Genomic DNA, 21,326 nt, shown 5'->3' on the forward strand with positions numbered 1-21,326 from the left:
GCATTTTGGAAACAAGTCCTGTGGACTGATGAAATCAAAATATAACTTTTTGGCCGCAATGTGCAAAGGTATGTTTGGAGAAAAAAAAGTGCCAAATTCCAGGAAAAGAACACCACTCCAACTCTGAAGCATGGGTGTGGATCGATCATGCTTTGGGGTTGTGTTGCACCCAGTGGCACAGGGCACATTTCATTGGTCAAGGGAAGCATGGATTCGAATAAATACCAGCAAATTCTGGAAGCAAACATCACACCATCTGTAAAAAAGTTGAAGTTAAAAAGAGGATGGGCCCTACAATAAGACAATGATCCAAAACACACCTCAAAATCTACAATGGAATACCTCAAGAGGCACAAGCTGAAGGTTTTGCCATGGCCCTCACAGTCCCCTGACCTAAACATCATTGAAAATCTGTGGAGAGATCTCAAAAGAGCAGTGCATGCAAGACAGCCCAAGAAACTTGTAGAACTGGAAGCCTTTTGCAAGGATGAATGTGTGAAAATCCCCCAGGTAAGAACTGAAAGCTTATTAGCTGGTTACAAAAAGTGTTTACAAGCTGTGATACTTGCCAAAGGGGGTGTTACTAGGTACTAACCATGCAGGATGCCCAAACTTTTGCTCCGGGCCCTTTTCCTTTTTTGTCATTTTGAAAATGTAAAAGATGAAAATAAAAAAATTTTTTTTGCTTAAAATATAAAGGGAATGAGTCATCTTTAACTTTATGCCTTTTGGAGATAATTTCATCTTCAACTTGCTTAACTGTTCACAGCAACAGCAATTTTGACCAGGGGTGCCCAAACTCTTGCATACCACTGTATATAGTGGACTATATAGCAAGTTCGCCATTTTGTAGTGCTGTCCGAATGTATAGTGAGAATCATTACAACCTATATAGTGGATTCGTAGTATCCCACAATGCATCGTGAAAAGTAGTGTACAAGCAATGGTCACTAACCAAGCAATATACACCATCATGCATTGCGGTTTCACGAGACAAATTTATAAGTTGTGGTGCGAAAATGGCAATTATATTGTAGTATGTTGGGGGTGAATGGACAGAGGAAGAAATACATTATAAACGGACATTCAAGTACAATTAAAAATAGTAAGAGAATAGAAAATAAGCTAAAATAGAATAAGACAGATAAAATACAAGAATAAGTTACAGTGCAGAGCGGTGAATTACTCTAAAGCCTCAAATTTGATTTATTAAAAGGCAAAGAAAGTATTCAGCCTTGATTTAAAATAACTGAAAGATGCATCAGACACAAAGTATTTTGTATTTATAATAATAATAATAAAGTTCAACTTATATAGTGCCTTTCTCATACCCAAGGTTGCTTAACAAAAAAAAAAAAGTCCACCAAAAGAGAGTCAGGATGTAATTCCAATAGCGTAGCTACTCACAGTCCCACCAAAAGGCACAAAGGTATGTCTCACACCACCTGCACAGCCACCGTAATGCCACCAGGCAACATCGCTTGGAACACCGCGCCATGGATCCACAAAGTGAGCACAGAAGCACCGCCACACAGAGAGCTGGTATGTCCCAAACCGCCTGCACAGCCACCGTAATGCCACCGGGTAACATTGCTCAGAACACCGCACCAAGCACAAAAGCACAGCTGCACAGAATGCTGGACAACCACGATGTTAAAAAGAGCAACAAGCTCATTGCAGTCCATAGCGAGGAGCACAGGCATCACCCACGGCGGACCAAGGCCTAAAGGAAACTGACACCCAAAACTGGGTCCGGAGCTACACCACAACCAGCTTGCTCATTGGTTAAGGATAAAATTAGCTCATGTTTAAAGTCATTAAAATTCTGTACAGCTGTTTTGCGACAATGTCTATTGTTAAAAGTGCTATAAAAGTGTAATAAACTTGACTTGAAAACCGGCAGACAAAATATTCAAACAAAAAATATTCAAACCAAGAACAAACATCAAACTATACAAGCACAAAAAGAAAAGCAAATGGGGGGGGGGATAAAACGCTCCAGTGAGAAGCGGCAGCCAAAATGCGCACAGCGTACTCTCAACTGGAAAAGGTAATTGTTTTGTAGCCAGGTTAAAAAAAAAAGTTATTAATGTGGGAAATACACTTGGTATAATATGTATTTATCACAAAACTACATGCATGTATTTACTATTTTGAAAACCCACCAGCTGACTGATCTGGCATGTTTTAATTGTGCGACAATAATGACGTAAACAACGGTGCAGCAAAGTAGTGTCTGAAAGCTCATTCTACCAATGAGCTCACTATACAGTCCTCTACTGTATATAGAATTCCCTAGATAGTGAGTAGGGAGTAGTGAAAGAGTGAATTATTTCAGACACAGCATGAGTTTCAATTTGGAAGAAACAATTTTTTTTCATGAAGTAGAGCGATTTCCATCCACTTTTAAGTTGAGAGAAACAGCACTGGGAACTAAGAGAAGCAGAAATAATATGGTTATGGGTGAGGCAAAGAGAAGAAAGACATGTTTTGACGAGAAGGTAGGCATAGGATCCAGGTGGCAAGTTTGCAGCTTTTGATGCCTTGCTCACAACAGAGCATTCCTCCAGGTGTAAAAATGTCTGCTGACAGGAGTGCAACGTAAACCAGGCTTGTTTACCTGGAAGTTGTTTATATTCTTTAATGAATATAAAAATGTACAGTGCAGTTCTGACTCAAATTTGACCTTTCAATTTCCCATTTCTAATTTGATTTTGAGGAGAAATTTGGCTATTCAATACGTTTTTTCATGAAATTTTAGATATTTAAGTTGAGAAAGTGGTTTTCTAAGGAAAAAATTTGTCTCCCATAGTACTATAGAATATGATGCAGAGGATGCAAATACCTATGCTAAGGTTGAAAAGGCAGCTCTCCTGTCTCTGCAGCATGGACAGTTTTGCCTGTGCTGAAAATTCAAATATAGAATATTCCAAATCCAAGGATTCCCCCACTCCTACTTCAGGCATTTTACTTTGAGTTGGTGAATCAGCCACACGTAGATTAACACCGTGCTGGATGAACAGTGGGATGCCAAGGGAATTCTGGATCGTAAATGGAGCTTTCTCTTTCAGTGAGTGATCAAATGTGGAGACAGTGCCCTCTGAGAAAGCCTGACATTCAAACACAAATTAGCAGAATAAGCCAATACATGAAAATTCAACAAAACTTTTACTTTGTAATATTTTATCATCTTTATCTCATTTTAGATCAAATGAATGTACACCTGAGTGAGGTTGTGAAAGACATTCAGGCAGCATTTGGACAATGTAATGTTCATGGTGTCTTTGGAGCAGATGTTGATGCATGTGCAAGATTCAGGCAGTACTATGAAGTCATCACCAGGAACAGGGCTCTTATCCCAAGCAGGGTTATTCTTTATCTACGTGTTGTCAGAAACAGAATAAACAGGAAGCTAAAGTATAATATATAAAAAACACAGTGGGGCAACAACAAAAATGCTCAAAACGCAAGTAAATATATATAGTACTCCTACACCAACATGCACAATATACAAGCACAATTTAACCACTAAGTAGCGAATACCTCAATTCCAAGGTTCCATCTGCGTTTGCCGTTATCGACTCTCTCTAAGAGGGGCTCCCAAACAGCATGAGACTCATTAAAATAGTTCACCTGAAACAACAGGGAAATCAATAAAACCTCCTCAGTTGACAACAGGAAAGGATCATTGTGAATAAGTCACTTTATGATAATAATACAACCTGTGATTATCATGACTTTGGTATACTCTCATTCTTATTCAAAATCAGCAGCATTTGTACTTCAGCAAAGTTGTATTTGATGGACACTTATGGATGTATGTGTGTTCAAGCAGCAATAGAATCTTTCTTTAACCAAAGTGTGTGCAAATCTAAGGATATATGCATAAAAAAAACATGTAAAAGTAAAAGCAATAACATTAACTGCAAATGAAAAAGCACTTTGCAACATGCTATTTTTTTAAATATAGGAAATACTTCAAGAAATAGGTGAATTATAACACTTCCTTGTGCATTAAATGCTGCAGTGTTTGCTCTTAAGTTCCCTTGCTCCTCCCAGTTTCTTGCCCCTCTAATGGTGATGATACACGGGGCAACTTTTTGGGCAATGTTGCCAAGCAATGTTGCTGGGCAATTGCGTTTTGACTCTTTTCTATTGAGATTGGGCAACATTGTTTCTTTCTGAATGGTTTTGATAATCTCTGGCAACTTTTTGAGATAAGCCAATCAGAACGTATCGAGTCATGTGACCTCCGGTGAGGTTCGGATCAGAAATTTCAAACAAATATGGCGGCCGCTCAGTGTCAGTGGAGTGAAGAGATGGAGAGACTCCTCATCTGTTTTTACGCTGGTAAGTTATTTTAATATTCTATATGAAGGAATTTACCTCACCAAAGCTCTAAAAAACAACAGACAGCTTGATTAAATGGTCACAGCAAAAATTAAGACATCGATTTTTTTTTAGCTAACTGTAAACTGCCGTTGCTAACTGTTGTTGCCCATTGTTAGTTGCCCTGAAAAGTTGCCCTGTGTCTCACCTAGTTGCCCGTTGCCAGCAACATTGCTCGGCAACATTGCCCAAAAAGTTGCCCCGTGTATCATCACCGTTACTTTCTAAGAGAGTCATATTTATCAGCAAGCAGACTGTAAAGAGAGTCTACAATTTCTTGAAAATTTACCATGTCCAAGGAGCTGAATCTACAGCTAAATCTTTTCACAGGCCTTGATTTTCTTCTGACAGTCCTCTGGTTTTGGAGTTCACTGACTGGGTCAAGTTGTGAAGGATGTCTGAAAGCCCCTAGTTTGAGTCCACAGGACCACGTTGCTCAGCTCCATACACCAAGATTTGTGCATTGTGATTGCATTAGAGCAATCACCATTTGCTGTCCAAAAAGCCATTTGGACAGCAAATGAACGATAAATGGCTTTAACACCAGATGCCCAGAACCATTTCTGCTGTCTTCAGAAATCAGAAAAATGACTTAAGTGGACCCTGTGTGTATATATATATATATATATACACACACACACACACACACATACACGCATAAAAAAAAAAAAAAATCTCCTTCTCACCCCCGGCGGGGGGGGTGGTATCCATGTCATCCTCAAGCTCGGGTCCTCTACCAGAGGCCTGGGAGTTTGAGGGTTCTGCGCAGTATCTTCGATGTTCCTAGGACTGCGCTCTTCTGGACTGAGGCTTCAGATGTTGTTCCTGGGATTTGCTGGAGCCACTCTCCCAGTTTGGGGGTTACTGCCCCAAGTGCCCCCACTACCACGGGGACCACGCAACCCTTGACCTTCCACATCCGTTCCAGCTGCTCTTTCAACCCTTGATACTTCTCAAGTTTCTCATGTTCCTTCTTCCTGATGTTGGCGTCAGCTGGGATCGCCACATCTATCACCACCACCCTCTTCTGCTCTTTGTCCACCACCACTATGTCCGGTTGGTTAGCCAGGATCTGTTTGTCAGTCTGGAAGCTGAAGTCCCACAGAATCTTGGCCCTGTTGTTCTCAGCCACCTTCTGTGGTATGGCCCATTGGGACTTGGGTATTTCTATTCCATACTGGTTGCAGATGTTCCTGTATACTATCCCAGCCACTTGGTTGTGCCTCTCCATGTACGCTGATCCAGCTAGCATCTTACACCCCGCTACTATGTGCTGGACTGTTTCAGGGGCTTCTTTGCACAGTCTGCATCTTGGGTCTGATCTACTCTGGTAGATCCTGGCCTCTATGGCTCTTGTGCTTATGGCCTGTTCTTGCGCTGCCATGATTAGTGCCTCTGTGCTGTCTGTCAGTCCTGCATTATCCAGCCACTGGTAGGATTTCTTGATATCAGCCACTTCCTCTATCTGACGGTGGTACATGCCATGTAGGGGTTTGTCTCTCCAGGTTGTCTGTTCCTCCTCCTCCTCTGCACTCTCATCAGGGTTCTGCTGCCTGAGACATTCACTTAGCAGTTCATCCTTTGGGGCCATCTTTCTGATGTATTCTCGGATTTTCGATGTTTCATCCTGGACCGTGGTCTTGACGCTCACTAGCCCTCGGCCTCCCTCTTTCCGCTTAGTGTATAGTCTCAGGGTGCTGGACTTGGGGTGGAACCCTCCATGCATGGTGAGGAGCTTTCTAGTCTTGATATCTGTGGCTTCTATCTCCTCCTTTGGCCAGTTTATGATACCAGCGGGGTATCTGATGACTGGTAGTGCGTACATGTTGATGGCTCGGACCTTGTTTTTACCATTCAGCTGACTTTTCAGGACCTGCCTTACTCTCTGGAGGTATTTGGCTGTGGTTGACTTCCTTGTGGCCTCTTCATGGTTTCCATTAGCCTGTGGGATGCCAAGGTACTTGTAGCTGTCTTGGATATCACCTATGTTGCCCTCTGGTAGGTCAATCCCTTCAGTCCGGATCATCTTGCCTCTCTTTGAGACCATCCGGCCACACTTGTCCAATCCGAATGACATCCCTATGTCATCGCTGTAGATCCGGGTGGTGTGGATCAGCGAGTCTATTTCTCGCTCATTCCTGGCATACAGCTTGATGTCATCCATGTAGAGCAGGTGGCTGATTGTTGCCCCACTACGGAATCGGTACCCGTAGCCGCTCTTCGTGATGATCTGACTGAGGGGGTTCAGGCCTATGCAGAACAGCAGTGGTGATAGCGCATCTCCTTGGTATATGCCGCACTTGATGTTGACTTGGGCAATGGGTTTTGAGTTGGCCTCTAGGGTTGTCTTCCACATTTCCATTGAGTTCTGTATGAAGGTCCTTAGGTTCCTGTTGATCTTATACAGTTCCAGACATTCCAGTATCCATGTGTGTGGCATTGAGTCGTAGGCTTTCTTGTAGTCAATCCAGGCAGTGCACAGGTTGGTCTGTCTCTTCTTACAGTCTCGGGCGACTGTTCTATCAGCCAGTAGCTGGTGCTTGGCTCCTCTGGTGTTACTGCCAATTCCTTTCTGTGCCTCGCTCATGTATTGAGCCACATGCTTACTCATTTTTGCCGCAATGATGCCTGACAGGGCCTTCCATGTTGTGCAGAGACAGGTAATTGGCCGGTAGTTGGATGGGATGGGTCCCTTCTGGGGGTCCTTCATGATTAGGACTGTCCTGCCTTGGGTTAGCCATTCTGGGTGGGTTCCATCCCTCAGCAGCTGGTTCATCTGTGCTGCTAGGCGTTCATGGAGTGCAGTTAGCTTCTTCAGCCAGTACGTATGGATCATATCGGGGCCTGGTGCTGTCCAGCTCTTCATCTTTGACACTCTTTCTTGGACGTCTGCCATTGAGATGGTTACTGGTTCTTGTTCTGGGAGGTTGCTGTGGTCAGCTCTTAGGTCCACTAACCATTGGGCATCGGTGTTGTGTGATGCCTTTCTTTCCCATATGTCTTTCCAGTATTTTTCCACCTCAGCTCTTGGTGGGTCTGACCGGTTGTTGTTCCCCTGCCATTGAGAGTACACCTTGGCTGGTTCAGTGGAGAACAGCTTGTTTATTCTCCTGGCCTCTCCTTCCTTGGTGTATCTCCTCAACCGGGTGGCCAGAGCTGTTAGTCGCTGTTTGGCAGTTTCGAGTGCCTCTGGTATAGAGAGTGAGTTGTACTTCCTGGGCGCCCCTTTATTCACCATGTTCCCTTTCTGTAGTTCAGCTAGCTGGCTAACTTCTCTCCTTGCTGCCTTTATCTTGGCCTCTAATCGTCTCTTCCATGGTGGATACTGTTTGTTATGTCCCGAGCCCACCTTGTGTCCAAGCATCTCCATGATTACTGTTGCTGTACTGTGTATCAGCTTGTTGGTCTCAGTGATGGTTCTTGTGGAGATTGTCTTCAGAGCAGCATTCACATCTACTAGTAGATCTTCTGAAGGTACTTGGCAACTCAGCTTCGGTATTTGTCGGGGGCTCCAGGTTTCCAGTTGGGTCACGATCTTCCTTCTCAGGTCAGCAGCTCTTGTGTTGAGGCTGTTAGCTGTTGGGGCTTGGTACCCAATCTCTGGTTGTGGGGATGATGACATCTCCCCGCTGACCTGTCTTCCTGGCTCCCCCTTGCCGTAGCATCGTTGTTGTATTTCATTAATCTCTAGTTGTGATAGCAGATTTCGATTATGGATGTTGGAACACTGGGCTAATAGCTGTTTCTTTGTTAGCCTTGATTGTGGGTTTCGAAGTATCCAATGGTCCCACATTCTCTGCATGTATCCCCTCTCTCTGGGATTGCTTGTATAGTAGCATTCCAGCAAATCCGTATTTTCTGTCCTCGTCCATCGATGTCTTGTTCCAGTAGCCCATTTCTCATCAGTTTGCCCTGGTTCCCTAGCAACTGACGCAGACCTTGTTGACCCGGGCGACGTCTGAGCCGGTATGACTCTATCAGTTATTTTTTCACTCATTCCTGAGGTAGGCTGATATATCATGAGGGGTTTTGCCTAAGGACCCTTACTGGATGATGTTTTGCCCCGACCGGGATTCGAACCCCGATCTCCTGCGTCGTAGTCAGTGAGCATTACCACTGTACTATCCAGCTGTATATATATATATATATATACATAAAATGTGTGTGTGTGTGTGCGCGCGCGCGCGCGCCTTAGTCCACATCCTTGTTTTTCCACAAAAATGAAACCAGCATCAATTACGGAGGTTTAAATCAGGTCACCATAAAATACCCTTATCGTCTTCCCCTGGTTCCAGCAGCTCTGGAGCAACTCGGAGCCGCAAGGATCTTTTCTAAGCTTGACCTGCGCAGAGCGTATAATCTGACCAGGATAAAGGGCGATGAATGGAAAACATCCTTCAGCACTACCACTGGACACTTTGAGAACCGGGTCATGCCTTATGGCCTTTCTTCGGCACCCAGCATGTTCCAACGCCTTATCAATGACGTGCTATGGGACATGCTAGGCAAATATGCCATCGCCTATATTGATATCATCCTGATGTACTCCTCAGATGTCCAAAGTCACCAGGAACACATCAGAGCAGAACAGAGCAGAACAATCTCTATGTAAAGGTTGAAAAATGTGAGTTTCATCAAAGTAAGATCACCTTCCCTGGCTATATCATCAGCACAGATGGAGTAAACATCTAAGATATCAGCTGTTACTTCCTGGCCAACACCCAAATTCATAAAGGATCTTCAACAGTTCTTGGGCTTTGCGAACTTCTACCGCCGGTTCATTCGAGGTTTCAGCACTCTGGCAGCTCCCTTAACCACATTGCTGAAGAAGGGTCCCAAGCGCCTACAGTGGAACCCAGCAGCAGAAGAAGCCTTTAGTCGGCTCAAGTTTGCCTTCATTTTGGCCCCCATACTCCAGCATCCCGACCCTACTAAGCCGTTCATCGTAGAAGTAGATGCGTCTGAGTAGGGGCCATCCTTTCCCAATGTTTTGGGGAAAAACAAAAGCTACACTCAGTAGCTTTCTTTTCAAAGAAACTAACTTCAGCAGAAAGGAATTATGACGTGGGGAACAGAGAACTGCTCACCATCAAACTAGCCCTTGAGGAGTGGCGACATTCGTTAGAGGGAGCTACTCACCCTTTTGTAATTCTCACAGATCACAAGAACCTAGGATATCTCAGGAAAGCCAAAGGGTTAAATCCTTGTCAGGCCAGGTGTGCATTATTCTTCACCTGATTCGACTTCACAATTTCATTCCATCCAGGTTCCAAAAATACCAAAGCAGACGCTCTATCCAGGGCTTTCGGTCCATCCCACCAAGACTCAGTTTCTCATCCCATCCTCCCGCCACAGTGTTTTGTACAATCCATCACCTGGGAACTGGACAAGGAAATAAGTAAGTCACAACCTCAAACCAGTCCCATTCATCTCCCACTTGGTCTTCTCAATGTACAGCCCCGATTCCAAAAAAGTTGGGACAAAGTACAAATTGTAAATAAAAACGGAATGCAATGATGTGGAAGTTTCAAAATTCCATATTTTATTCAGAATAGAACATAGATGACATATCAAATGTTTAAACTCAGAAAATGTATCATTTAAAGAGAAAAATTAGGTGATTTTAAATTTCATGACAACAACACATCTCAAAAAAGTTGGGACAAGGCCATGTTTACCACTGTGAGACATCCCCTTTTCTCTTTACAACAGTCTGTAAACGTCTGGGGACTGAGGAGACAAGTTGCTCAAGTTTAGGGATAGGAATGTTAACCCATTCTTGTCTAACGTAGGATTCTAGTTGCTCTTGTCTTAGGTCTTTTTTGTTGTATCTTCTGTTTTATGATGCGCCAAATGTTTTCTATGGGTGAAAGATCTGGACTGCAGGCTGGCCAGTTCAGTACCTGGACCCTTCTTCTACGCAGCCATGATGCTGTAATTGATGCAGTATGTGGTTTGGCATTGTCACGTTAGAAAATGCAAGGTCTTCCCTCAAAGAGACATCGTCTGGATGGGAGCATATGTTGCTCTAGAACCTGGATATACTGTACCTTTCAGCATTGATGGTGTCTTTCCAGATGTGTAAGCTGCCCATGCCACATGCACTAATGCAACCCCATACCATCAGAGATGCAGGCTTCTGAACTGAGCGCTGATAACAACTTGGGTCGTCCTTCTCCTCTTTAGTCCGAATGACACGGCGTCCCTGATTTCCATAAAGAACTTCAAATTTTGATTCATCTGACCACAGAACAGTTTTCCACTTTGCCACAGTCCATTTTAAATGAGCCTTGGCCCAGAGAAGACGTCTGTGCTTCTGGATCATGTTTATATACGGCTTCTTCTTTGAACTATAGAGTTTTAGCTGGCAACAGCAGATGGCATGGTGAATTGTGTTCACAGATAATGTTCTCTGGAAATATTCCTGAGCCCATTTTGTGATTTCCAATACAGAAGCATGCCTGTATGTGATGCAGTGCCGTCTAAGGGCCCGAAGATCACGGGCACCCAGTATGGTTTTCCGGCCTTGACCCTTACGCACAGAGATTCTTCCAGATTCTCTGAATCTTTTGATGATATTATGCACTGTAGAGGATCATATGTTCAAACTCTTTGCAATTTTACACTGTCGAACTCCTTTCTGATATTGCTCCACTATTTGTTGGTGCAGAATTAGGGGGATTGGTGATCCTCTTCCCATCTTTACTTCTGAGAGCCGCTGCCACTCCAAGATGTACTTTTTATACCCAGTCATGTTCATGACCTATTGCCAATTGACCTAATGAGTTGCAATTTGGTCCTCCAGCTGTTCCTTTTTTGTACCTTTCACTTTTCCAGCCTCTTATTGCCCCTGTCCCAACTTTGAGATGTGTTGCTGTCATGAAATTTCAAATGAGCCAATATTTGGCATGAAATTTCAAAATGTCTCACTTTCAACATTTGATATGTTGTCTATGTTCTATTGTGAATACAATATCAGTTTTTGAGATTTGTAAATTATTACGTTCCGTTTTTATTTACAATTTGTACTTTGTCCCAACTTTTTTGGAATTGGGGTTGTACCCAAGCATCTTTGCAGCAGACTCATGACCTGGGCGCATGCATCTCCCACCATGGGACATCCGGGTAGTCAACGCACACACCAAATGTTAAGGAACAAGTACTGGTGGGAGAACATGCTCACGGAAATCAACCAGTTCACAACTTCATGTTCCGAATGTGCTCGAGTAAAGGTTCTGAGACACCCCCTCCCCGTTATTTCAACAAATCTTCAGATACTATGGCATCCCCGAGGATATAATCAGTGACTGGGGATCCCAATTCATTTCACATTTTTGGACAAGCCTCATGGAGAGGGAGAGAGTATCTGTAAATCTCACATCCAGCTATCACCCCCAGTCAAACAGCCAAGTAGAGAGAGCAAATCAGGAGATCGGGTAATTTTTGAGGATCTACTGCATGCGTAACCAGAGGGACTGTGCACGCTTCCTTCCTTAGGCCGAGTATGCACAAAACTCACTTAAACACTCAGCTAACCAACTAACACCGTTTCAGTGCATACTCCGCTACCAACCGCCCTTGTTTCCCTGGGATGACATACCCAGCCAGGTACAAGCCATCGATGGCTGGTTCAGATGCAGTCAAACCATCTGGGAGGAGGTCCATCAGCGTTTAGAATCAATTGTACAAGTACAATGAATATGCAGATAAGCATAGAGGAGAGACTCCTAACTTTCTTCCTGGTGACAGAGTATGGGTGGCCACGAAGAATCCGAGAGAACTTCAATACTTTTAATAACCTGTAGAAAACTCTAGCCATGCTACATTGGGCCATTTAAGGTTTTACGCCGCATTAATGAAGTATCATACCGTCTTGAACTTCCCCCTCACAGCCGAGTATCTCCTACATTCCATGTTTCACACCTGAAACCCACTATCCCGGGGCCCCTTGCCAGCAACACACCAGTCCAGGAACACCCTACTAGAGGGAAAGCCCATCTACCAGGTAAATAAGATCCTCGACTCAAGACAAAGAGGAGGACAAGTCGAGCACCTGGTAGATTGGGAAGGATATGGACCCGAGGAACAAAATTGGGTCAAGACCAGGGACATTCTTGGCCCACTTCTGAAACACGAGTTTCATGCCCAATATCCTAATAAACCAGCACCCAGAGGTAGGGGTCATCCAAGAAAGAATGTGGCTCCTCAGGGGGTTTCTGTCAGTAAACCTGCTGAGAAAGAACAAACAACAAACATGGACACACTGGACTACAGCTCCCAAGACACACAGTGCCCTCTGTCTCCAGCCTACTGAAACTCAGCTATCTGTCATTTCCTTAATCACCTGTCCCTCTATTTAAGCTCCCCAAACAAACACTCCAGTGCAAAGTATCGTTCTGCCTGCTCAGTACATACCAAGCCTTATTTCTTCTGACTGCTTCTTGTATTTCTGACCCTTTCGCTTTCTCTCTCACATTTTTGCTCTTTGCTCCTTGTGTTGTTCGCCAATCACCCGACCCTAGCTTGTAGAACAACTCTGATTCTAGTCTCTCGTCTTGGCTTTGATTCAGTCTGCCCCCGCTCTCCTCTGCGCATACATCTGTAAGTGCCTGCATTCTAACAACCAGTTATAAATCAATTATTACTAATAAAATAGAGACTGGTGTTTAAAAATTCATATTTTGAAACTGATGCAAATAAATTGATTTGGCTGTAACTTCAATACTTTTAATAATCTTTCTCTACATGATGATCATTCACAAATTAACAGTAGGCCTGCCCCAGATTCTGAACAAAGCCGGTCAATCAGAGGTTACTAAATCTCAATTTTGGACACTGTGTGCACAATTATTAGGCAAGTGAGTACTCTGACCCTACCATTATTTCTATGCATATTTCCCAACCCCAAGCTATATACACTTGAATGCGAATTGGATTTAAGCATTCTCAGGTGGTATTTATTTGTGTAATGATTTGGGTGTGGCCTAAAGTCATTAACACCCAATATTAAGGTGTGCATAATTATTAGGCAGCTTCTTTCTCAGGCAAAATGGGCCTAAAAAGAGATTTAATGGACACTGAAAAGACAAACAATGTAAAATGCCTATCAGAGGGATGCAGCACTCTTGAAACAGCTAAGCTATTGAAACGTGACCACAGAACAAATCAAACGTTTTGTTGCAAATAGCCAACAGAGTCGGAAAAAATGTGTGGAGAAGAAAAGACGCAAATTAACCACAAAAGACTTGAGAAGGATTAAACATGAAGCTGTCAGGAACCCATTATCCTCCAGTGCCACCATATTCCAGAACTGCAACCTGTCTAGAGTGTTCAGAAGTACAAGGTGTTCAGTGTTCAGAGACATGGCCAAGGTAAGGAAGGCTGAAACACGAAAACCACTAAACATGACTCTCAAGCTGAAACATCAAGATTGGGCCAAGAAATATCTGAAGACAAATTTTTCAAAGGGTTTATGGATGGATGAAATGAGATTGACTCGATGGACCAGATGGATGGGCCCATGGCTAGATAACTAATGGACAAACAGCACCACTTTGACTCAGACGCCAGCAAGGTGGAGGAGGAGTACTGGTATGGGCTGCTATTATTAAGGATGAGCTAGTTGGACCATTTCAAATTGAAGATGGATTTAAAAATCAACTCCCAAACCTACTGCAAGTTTCTAGAAGATACATTCTTCAAGTAGTGGTACAGGAAGAAATCTGCATCATTCAAAAAGGCCATAAGTTTTATGCAGGACAATGCACTATCACATGCATCCAAGTACTTCACTGCTTGGCTAGCCAGCAAAGACCTTAAAGATGACAGCGTAATGACATGACCCCCTTGCTCACCTGACTTAAGCCCTATTGAGAACTTGTGGGCCCTTCTTAAACGTGAGCTTTATAGTGAGGGAAGACAACACACCACTCTGAACAGCATTTGGGAGGTTGTGGTTGCTGCTGCACAAAAAATTGATTGTCAACAAATAAAAAAACTAACAGACTCCATGGATGGAAGGCTCATGGCAATTATTGAAAAGAAGTGTGGCTATATTGGTCACTGAATATTTTTGAAATGCCAAAGTGTTTATTTGTTAATTCGGAGTTATTTGTTACACTTGCTCTAAAAATTTAAATAAACAAGTGAGATGGGAAAATTTTAGCTTTTCATTTAGTTGCATAATAATTCTGCACACTGGCTAATAATTAGTTGGCTAATAATTGTGCACACTTGTATATTCCCCTGAGAAAGCCTAAACTCCCTTTTCCTTTGTTAAAATTCGGGTTTTAGGTTTATTAACTATTTGGATTGACTGAGAGCACTGTATTTGTTCAACAATAAAATTAATCCTCAGGAATACAACTTGCCTAATAACTGTGCGTACAGTGTATAACAAATTCACTGATAAAATTTCCTGGATCGTCTGTGTGTGTGTGTGTGTGTGTGTGTGGTGGTGGTGGGGGGGTTAAGTATTTTTGTACAGTGCTCAGTGTAAATGAGTCCACCCCCTTTGAAAAGTAACATTTTAAACAATATCTCAATGAACACAAACAATTTCCAAAATGTTGATGAGACAAAGTTTAATATAACATCTGTTCAACTTATAACGTGAAAGTAAGGTTAATAATATAACTTACATTACAAATTTTTTCAGTTTTACTCAAATTAGGGTGGTGCAAAAATGAGTATACCCCACAACAAAAACGAGCTACATCTAGTACTTTGTATGGCCTCCATGATTTTTAATGACAGCACCAAGTCTTCTAGGCATGGAATGAACAAGTTGGTGACATTTTGCAACATCAATCTTTTTCCATTCTTCAACAATGACCTCTTTTAGTGACTGGATGCTGGGTGGAGAGTGATGCTCAACTTGTCTCCTCAGAATTCCCCAAAGAAAATAATTTCTTTACACCACAAAGGTGAAGGCTACAAGATGATCAGCAAAGCTTTACTCATCAGTCAGAATACTGTAGCAAAAGTGGAACAAAAATTGAAGAAAGATGGAACTGCAACCATCTCACAGAGACATCCAGGTCGTCCACAGAAGTTAACACCTCGACAGGCGCGTCTTTTGATGAGAAGGGTTGAAGAAAATTGGCATGCAAGTTCACTGCAGTTATCTAAAGAAGTAGAAAGTCAAACTGGGGTGACTGTTTCCCATGACAATACGGCGTACACTGCAGAGAAATGGCATGCATGGATGCCGTCCACGAAAGAAGCCTCTCCTAAAGCCCAGGCACAAAAAAGCCTGCCTAGAGTTTGCCAGGGCCCATGCTGATAAAGATGAAGACTACTGGGACTCTATACTCTGGAGTGATGAGACCAAGATAAATGATTTTGGAACTGATGGCTTCAAAACCGTATGGCGTCGCAAAGGTGAGGAATACAAAGAAAAATGCATGGTGCCTACAGTGAAACATGGTGGTGACAGTGTCCTTATGTGGGGCTGCATGAGTGCTGCTGGTGTCGGGGAGCTGCATTTCAATGATGGCATCATGAATTCACAGACGTATTGCTCTATACTGAAAGAGAAGATGCTACCATCACTCCATACCCTTGGTCGTCGTGCACTTTTCCAACACAACTAAACACACATCTAAGGCCACTGTTGGATTTTTGAAGAAGAACAGGGTGAAAGTGATTCAGTGGCTAAGTATGTCTCCTGTTCTGAACCCAATCGAACACCTATGGGGAATTCTGAAGAGACAAGTTGAGCCTCACTCTCCACCCAGCATCCAGTCACTAAAAGAGGTCATTGTTGAAGAATGGAAAAAGATTGATGTTGCAAAATGTCGCCAACTTGTTCATTCCATGCCTAGAAGACTTGGTGCTGTCATTAAAAATCATGGAGGCCATACAAAGTACTAGATGTAGCTCGTTTTTGTTGTGGGGTGTACTCATTTTTGCACCACCCTAATTTGAGTAAAACTGAAAAAATTTGTAATGCAAGTTATATTATTAACCTTACTTTCACGTTATAAGTTAAACAGATGTTATATTAAACTTTGTCTCGTCAACATTTTGGAAATTGTATGTGTTCATTGAGATATTGTTTAAAATGTTACTTTTCAAAGGGGGTGTACTCATTTATGTTGAGCACTGTATTAACCAATTAGGAACATGTTTGAAAATAATATTTAGCACCATTTATAGTTCTCTGCTGATGTGTGCCTCTAGCGATGAACTCGTATTTTAATGTAAAGATGCTTTACCAGGTTACTTGTATTGTGGGAGGACGATGTACTACCTCCTCTTGATATTTTCACAGAGCACAGTTTGCAGTTTTGCAGTCTGCTTTGCTTTGATTGCCATCATTATTCTTGAAATATGTCCAAATCACAGTTACTTCATCTCGTTGGTTTATCAGCATGACAATGTACACTAACGTTACTTCACATTGTATCACCCGGTATTGGGGCATGTTTTACAAGTAAGGTGAAATAAGGATGAGATTGCATTGATACCTAACACCAGTATCAGTATCAATGCATCCCTAATTAAAACAACATACAAAGATAAGAATATCACAGAGCTTAAATTTTTCATGTGGATGGTCCATGATCACTGTACAGGTATTCTCTAACTATTTTATATATTATTGGAAGAGATTCACTGCTATTATTCTTTTCAGTGTAGGCTTTAACATTACGTTATATATAACATTACATATAATATTAAGCATGGGATGTCAATTTTGAAAGCAGCTCAAACATTTTAAAAATGAAAAGAATGTGATTTTAAAACATTTGTATAGCACAAGTTGCTTATTTTCATGAAGGGTCCAAATAATTCTGGAGTGGACTATGCAAGCACACCAACCTCTAGTGTCATATCTGCAGACACATTGAGCAAAGAAGACCAGTTTCGTGCACAGCCAGACAATGAAGACTCAGCCAGCAGCAGGGGAACAGTGTGGTGGCCCTGGCCAGACTCCAGAGTCACCTGCACCACCTTCACATCAGCTCTAAAGGTCTCATCCTTTTTGCTGCTGTGTACCTCCTGGAATTTCTCAGTCACCTCAGTTGCAGTCTCAACATCCAGGAACCAGTAGTTGCAGGAGTAGATGTTCCTTACAGCCCATATTGTGCTCAGTTCAGCAGGCTTCTGATTGACCACAACCTCCTTGGGCTTAGGGGTCATGGCTGCAGTGATCGTCAGGAGAGTGTTGAGGATTATTGGGGAGATCTGTGCAAAAAGAAAAGTGCACGAAACATTTCAAAGCAATTCTACACCAGGCAAACTCATCTAAGTGTGTTTGAAGATACCGTGCTACTCACTTTTATAATGACTTCATCTACAGTGACTGAGCCTGTGAGTGGACCACTGGCTGAAATTTTGGTTTCAAGGACAACAGAACACGGCCGAAGCACCTAGTGAAAAATATAGCATATTAAAAAGTACTAGAACTAATATTTTACACCTATTAATAAACAATTGTGAACAGCAACAAATAATTTTTTACAGTGGTTACGGCCTTGCTGTCCTTATTCCTTATGAATGGGCAGGCAAGAATTTTGAGACCCTTAAGGTTGGCTTTCATGACCTGCGATGCCTCCTCTGAGATCAGACTGAGGTCACACTGGAAGGAAGCCACTAAAGCAGGAGCATTGGCCTTCATTAGATTTGCCACAAACACCACCTCTGGATCTATCACAATGGCACGCAGCATGGTCCTCTTGGTTGTGGCTACAAACACCAAAATCATAGGTCTTTCGTTAAGACATTTATCTCAGTACATGAAATAATGAAAATATATATACATTAATTACTAAGAACACAAAATATTATTTCTGACTACTGATGAGCACTAAAAGTCAACTGTAGAACCTTGGTACAAATTCTCCCAGTTAACCTCAATCTTGGGTGTTATTCAAGTGCAAAATATAGACAGTAAATGCAGTACAGGAAATAGGGTTTGATTAATCCTGTACCTGTCTTCAGTTCACCCTGGCTCTTTTGCTCTGAGATCTGTTTGAGTGGGAGTGGTTTTGGTTTATTTGACACTGTGCCCTGGGACTTGGCCAGAGCCTGGATGAAGAAGTCAGCTACAGCCATGAGAAATTCCATGCTGGCACAGAGATACAGTTTCTGGAACACAGCTACCACAGAACATTCATCCCTCTTCTGCAAGTATGTCAAGTCAATCATGGCATCTGAGCTGTTGTCACGCTTTCCCAGCATTCTGACCATCAAAGAGATATACAGAATAGACACAGAACTGGTGAAAAGTCAAGAAAAATAAGAACTTTTTTTTCTATCTTGGATATGGTTAATAATTTAATCTAATGTGAGACTCATCTTGCAAAATACAGTATATTATGTGAGTGGTTATTTTAAAAGGCATGTGGGTCGTATACAAGTAGATCTGTCTCACCTGGATGTGATTCGCTCAAGGCCGCTCCTTCTGTCATCTAGGGTACAGGTGGTGAGAATACTAGAAACCTCCAGACTGTTGTCATTGAACAATTTACCAGAAGTAGTTATTTTATGGAGCATAAACTCTCCTATGCACAAACTCCCCTGATGCACACCAGGCTAAAAACACACACACACACACACACACACACACACACACACACACACACACACACACAGAGAGAGAGAGAGAGAGAGAGAGAGAGAGAGAGAGAGAGAGAGAGAATATCACTCATGACAGTACAAGCATATAAACATGAGTTGTGATGACTAAGAACACACACCTGTGTGGGATCATTGTTGTACAGTACCAAACCAAGTGACTCAACATTAAAATTGAATTTCACAGTCTCCACCAGTTCATTCTCTGCTGATTTGCTCTCTGGCTGTCTTCCAACGACATTCTCAGAGACTACGCATGCACAGAGAGAGAGCGCGAGAGAGAGAGAGAGAGAGAGAGAGAGAGAGAGAGAGAGTGAGAGTACAATATTCAGAAGTGTGCCATAGACATGGGAATTGCTTAGCAACATTAAAAGAACATTAAAAGCCCATTTTAAAGTAGTTAAAACTATTTTTTAAGAAGTGGTGTATCTGTTACCATTATGTGTGCAAGATCTGGTAGGCACATTTGCTTGTTGTATTCCTGGATCTGGGCTGATGTGTAGCTGAATGCTACTGGCCTCTCCAATGTTTTCCATCAAAATCTTCAATAAGAGAACCAGGTCATCCTGACTCAAAGCTACCTGTAATAAAATATGAGAGGACAGTATAGCACTGACTCTGTAGCTGCTGTAGTTCTTGTGTACATATTAGAAGTTGTTTTGCAGACATGCATAGAAGGAAAATAAGGACTCACTTCCATGGGCTTCAGATCTCCATCTACCTCAAGGGCAGCCATCTTATGGTACCACGTAGCAGCAAGGTTACGTCTGACTGACAAGACGAGGTTCACTGGTTGTAGGAGCTCAGAACTAGATTTATTTAGATCTTCCTCCATAAAGATTCTAAAATTATCATAAAACCCATACCATATTACAAAATTACAGCAAACACACAAACTGTGCCGATAATGATGGACCAAGAAAACCTTAAGAACAACCATGATATTTTTAAAACAATTTTCACCTGGACAGCTTAAGCTGGGTTAGCTCCAAGTTTATGTTATCTATGACAGCAGGCAGTGGACAATTCTCTACTGGAAGCAGAGAGAAACTGTTCCTCACAGTGATTAGCCCCAAGTCGACCTCCACAGCATTATGAGACACGGATGACTGAGGGATGATGATGAGTGGGGCCTTTAGTCTAATGTCCATGGAGATTCTGAAACTCTTCTGAGCAAAGTCCCTTACACTGGAGACTGCTTTTTCTGCTGCCTGTGCTGTGGCCACACTTAAAGCCTCCTTGGCCATTTGAAAGCTACTGGCGAATTTCTAGTATGGGTACATTCAGAATGAGTCATAATTAATGGGACTTGATTTGCATCCTAATGATAGCAAAATATTTCTTTGAACAAAAACAACTCTAACAAAAATCATAAACTGTGTAATATGTGAATGTTATAAAATAATTGTGACTTGTTTAACTAGTAAGTGTATGTTCAAACTTACCACCAATGTCATGACAAACTTTTGCAGATAGACTACTTGAATGCAGCCCACACTGAGTTTGACCTTTCCATCTACCTTTGAGGTGTCTGTGTATCCCTCTCCTTCAGTAGCTTTAGGGGTCAGACTCATATTAAAGCTGAATACTTCATCATCCACAATACAGACAACCTAGAAAAAAAAAATACATGGTAAGCAAAAATGTATAAAATATTAGATTCTGCTGTTAGCTGCACTGTATAATGTGTCTATGGGCATTAGCACTGTTGACTTGCCTTGTTGTAAACTGCTTTTGGGTCTACATTAATGACAACAAAATCACGCAGTCTAGCAGACATGTGTGTTTCACTTTCCTTCATCAAGAAAGACCCATGTACATCTAGAGAGGTGTTTGAGAAAGACTTAATGAATCTTTAGTGGCATAGCAATCATAGCTGATGATAACGTTGGGTAAACAGTAATCAGACACTCATCTGATTCTCAAATATGGATCAACTTTTATATATATAATAGATTTATGTAATATTTACATAAAATCCACAAAAAGAATATGAAAATTCTGGCATAATTTTAACATAACTGGTACAAGATTACATAAATCTGACCCCGAATCTTCATGTCAGCAATGTTGCAGTGCTGGTCACACAGTAACATATTGAAGGCCCCCAGCTGCACAAGGATTTTTAGATCAATGATGTCTCCTTCATAATGGGACCTCCCTGGAGATGGAACAATAATAAAGATGCTGCTTCATGTATGTAAATATTAAAAATGTAATCAGCAATCCGTCAACTCCATAATTCCTGGCACCCTTCAAGAGAATGAGCAAAAAAATAAATGCTTTTTGACGGATTAATTTTCCTATTAAAACTAATCGTATAATAGTATTAATATAGTAGTATGTTCTCTAAA

The 21,326-nt window shown here is 42.0% G+C and overlaps 1 protein-coding gene across 2 annotated transcripts in view; it reads right to left on the minus strand.

Moving 5' to 3' along the window:
- Positions 1-21,326, minus strand: part of vps13c (vacuolar protein sorting 13 homolog C) — a 353,158-nt gene that overhangs the window by 152,354 nt on the left and 179,478 nt on the right. For both annotated transcript variants that reach the window (XM_060941799.1, XM_060941800.1), the window contains exons 41-55: positions 21,020-21,133; positions 20,690-20,793; positions 20,418-20,585; positions 19,936-20,240; positions 19,667-19,814; positions 19,409-19,553; positions 19,095-19,222; positions 18,770-18,930; positions 18,327-18,577; positions 17,858-18,081; positions 17,673-17,765; positions 17,215-17,580; positions 3,544-3,633; positions 3,224-3,379; positions 2,846-3,110 (exon numbers count right to left, since the gene is read on the minus strand). In XM_060941799.1, coding sequence (XP_060797782.1) covers positions 2,846-3,110; positions 3,224-3,379; positions 3,544-3,633; positions 17,215-17,580; positions 17,673-17,765; positions 17,858-18,081; positions 18,327-18,577; positions 18,770-18,930; positions 19,095-19,222; positions 19,409-19,553; positions 19,667-19,814; positions 19,936-20,240; positions 20,418-20,585; positions 20,690-20,793; positions 21,020-21,133 — 2,718 coding nt within the window. The remainder of the gene's footprint in view (positions 1-2,845; positions 3,111-3,223; positions 3,380-3,543; positions 3,634-17,214; positions 17,581-17,672; positions 17,766-17,857; positions 18,082-18,326; positions 18,578-18,769; positions 18,931-19,094; positions 19,223-19,408; positions 19,554-19,666; positions 19,815-19,935; positions 20,241-20,417; positions 20,586-20,689; positions 20,794-21,019; positions 21,134-21,326) is intronic.

The sequence above is a fragment of the Neoarius graeffei genome, chromosome 15 (assembly GCF_027579695.1).
Source record: "Neoarius graeffei isolate fNeoGra1 chromosome 15, fNeoGra1.pri, whole genome shotgun sequence".
In the NCBI taxonomy this organism is placed as follows: domain Eukaryota; kingdom Metazoa; phylum Chordata; class Actinopteri; order Siluriformes; family Ariidae; genus Neoarius; species Neoarius graeffei.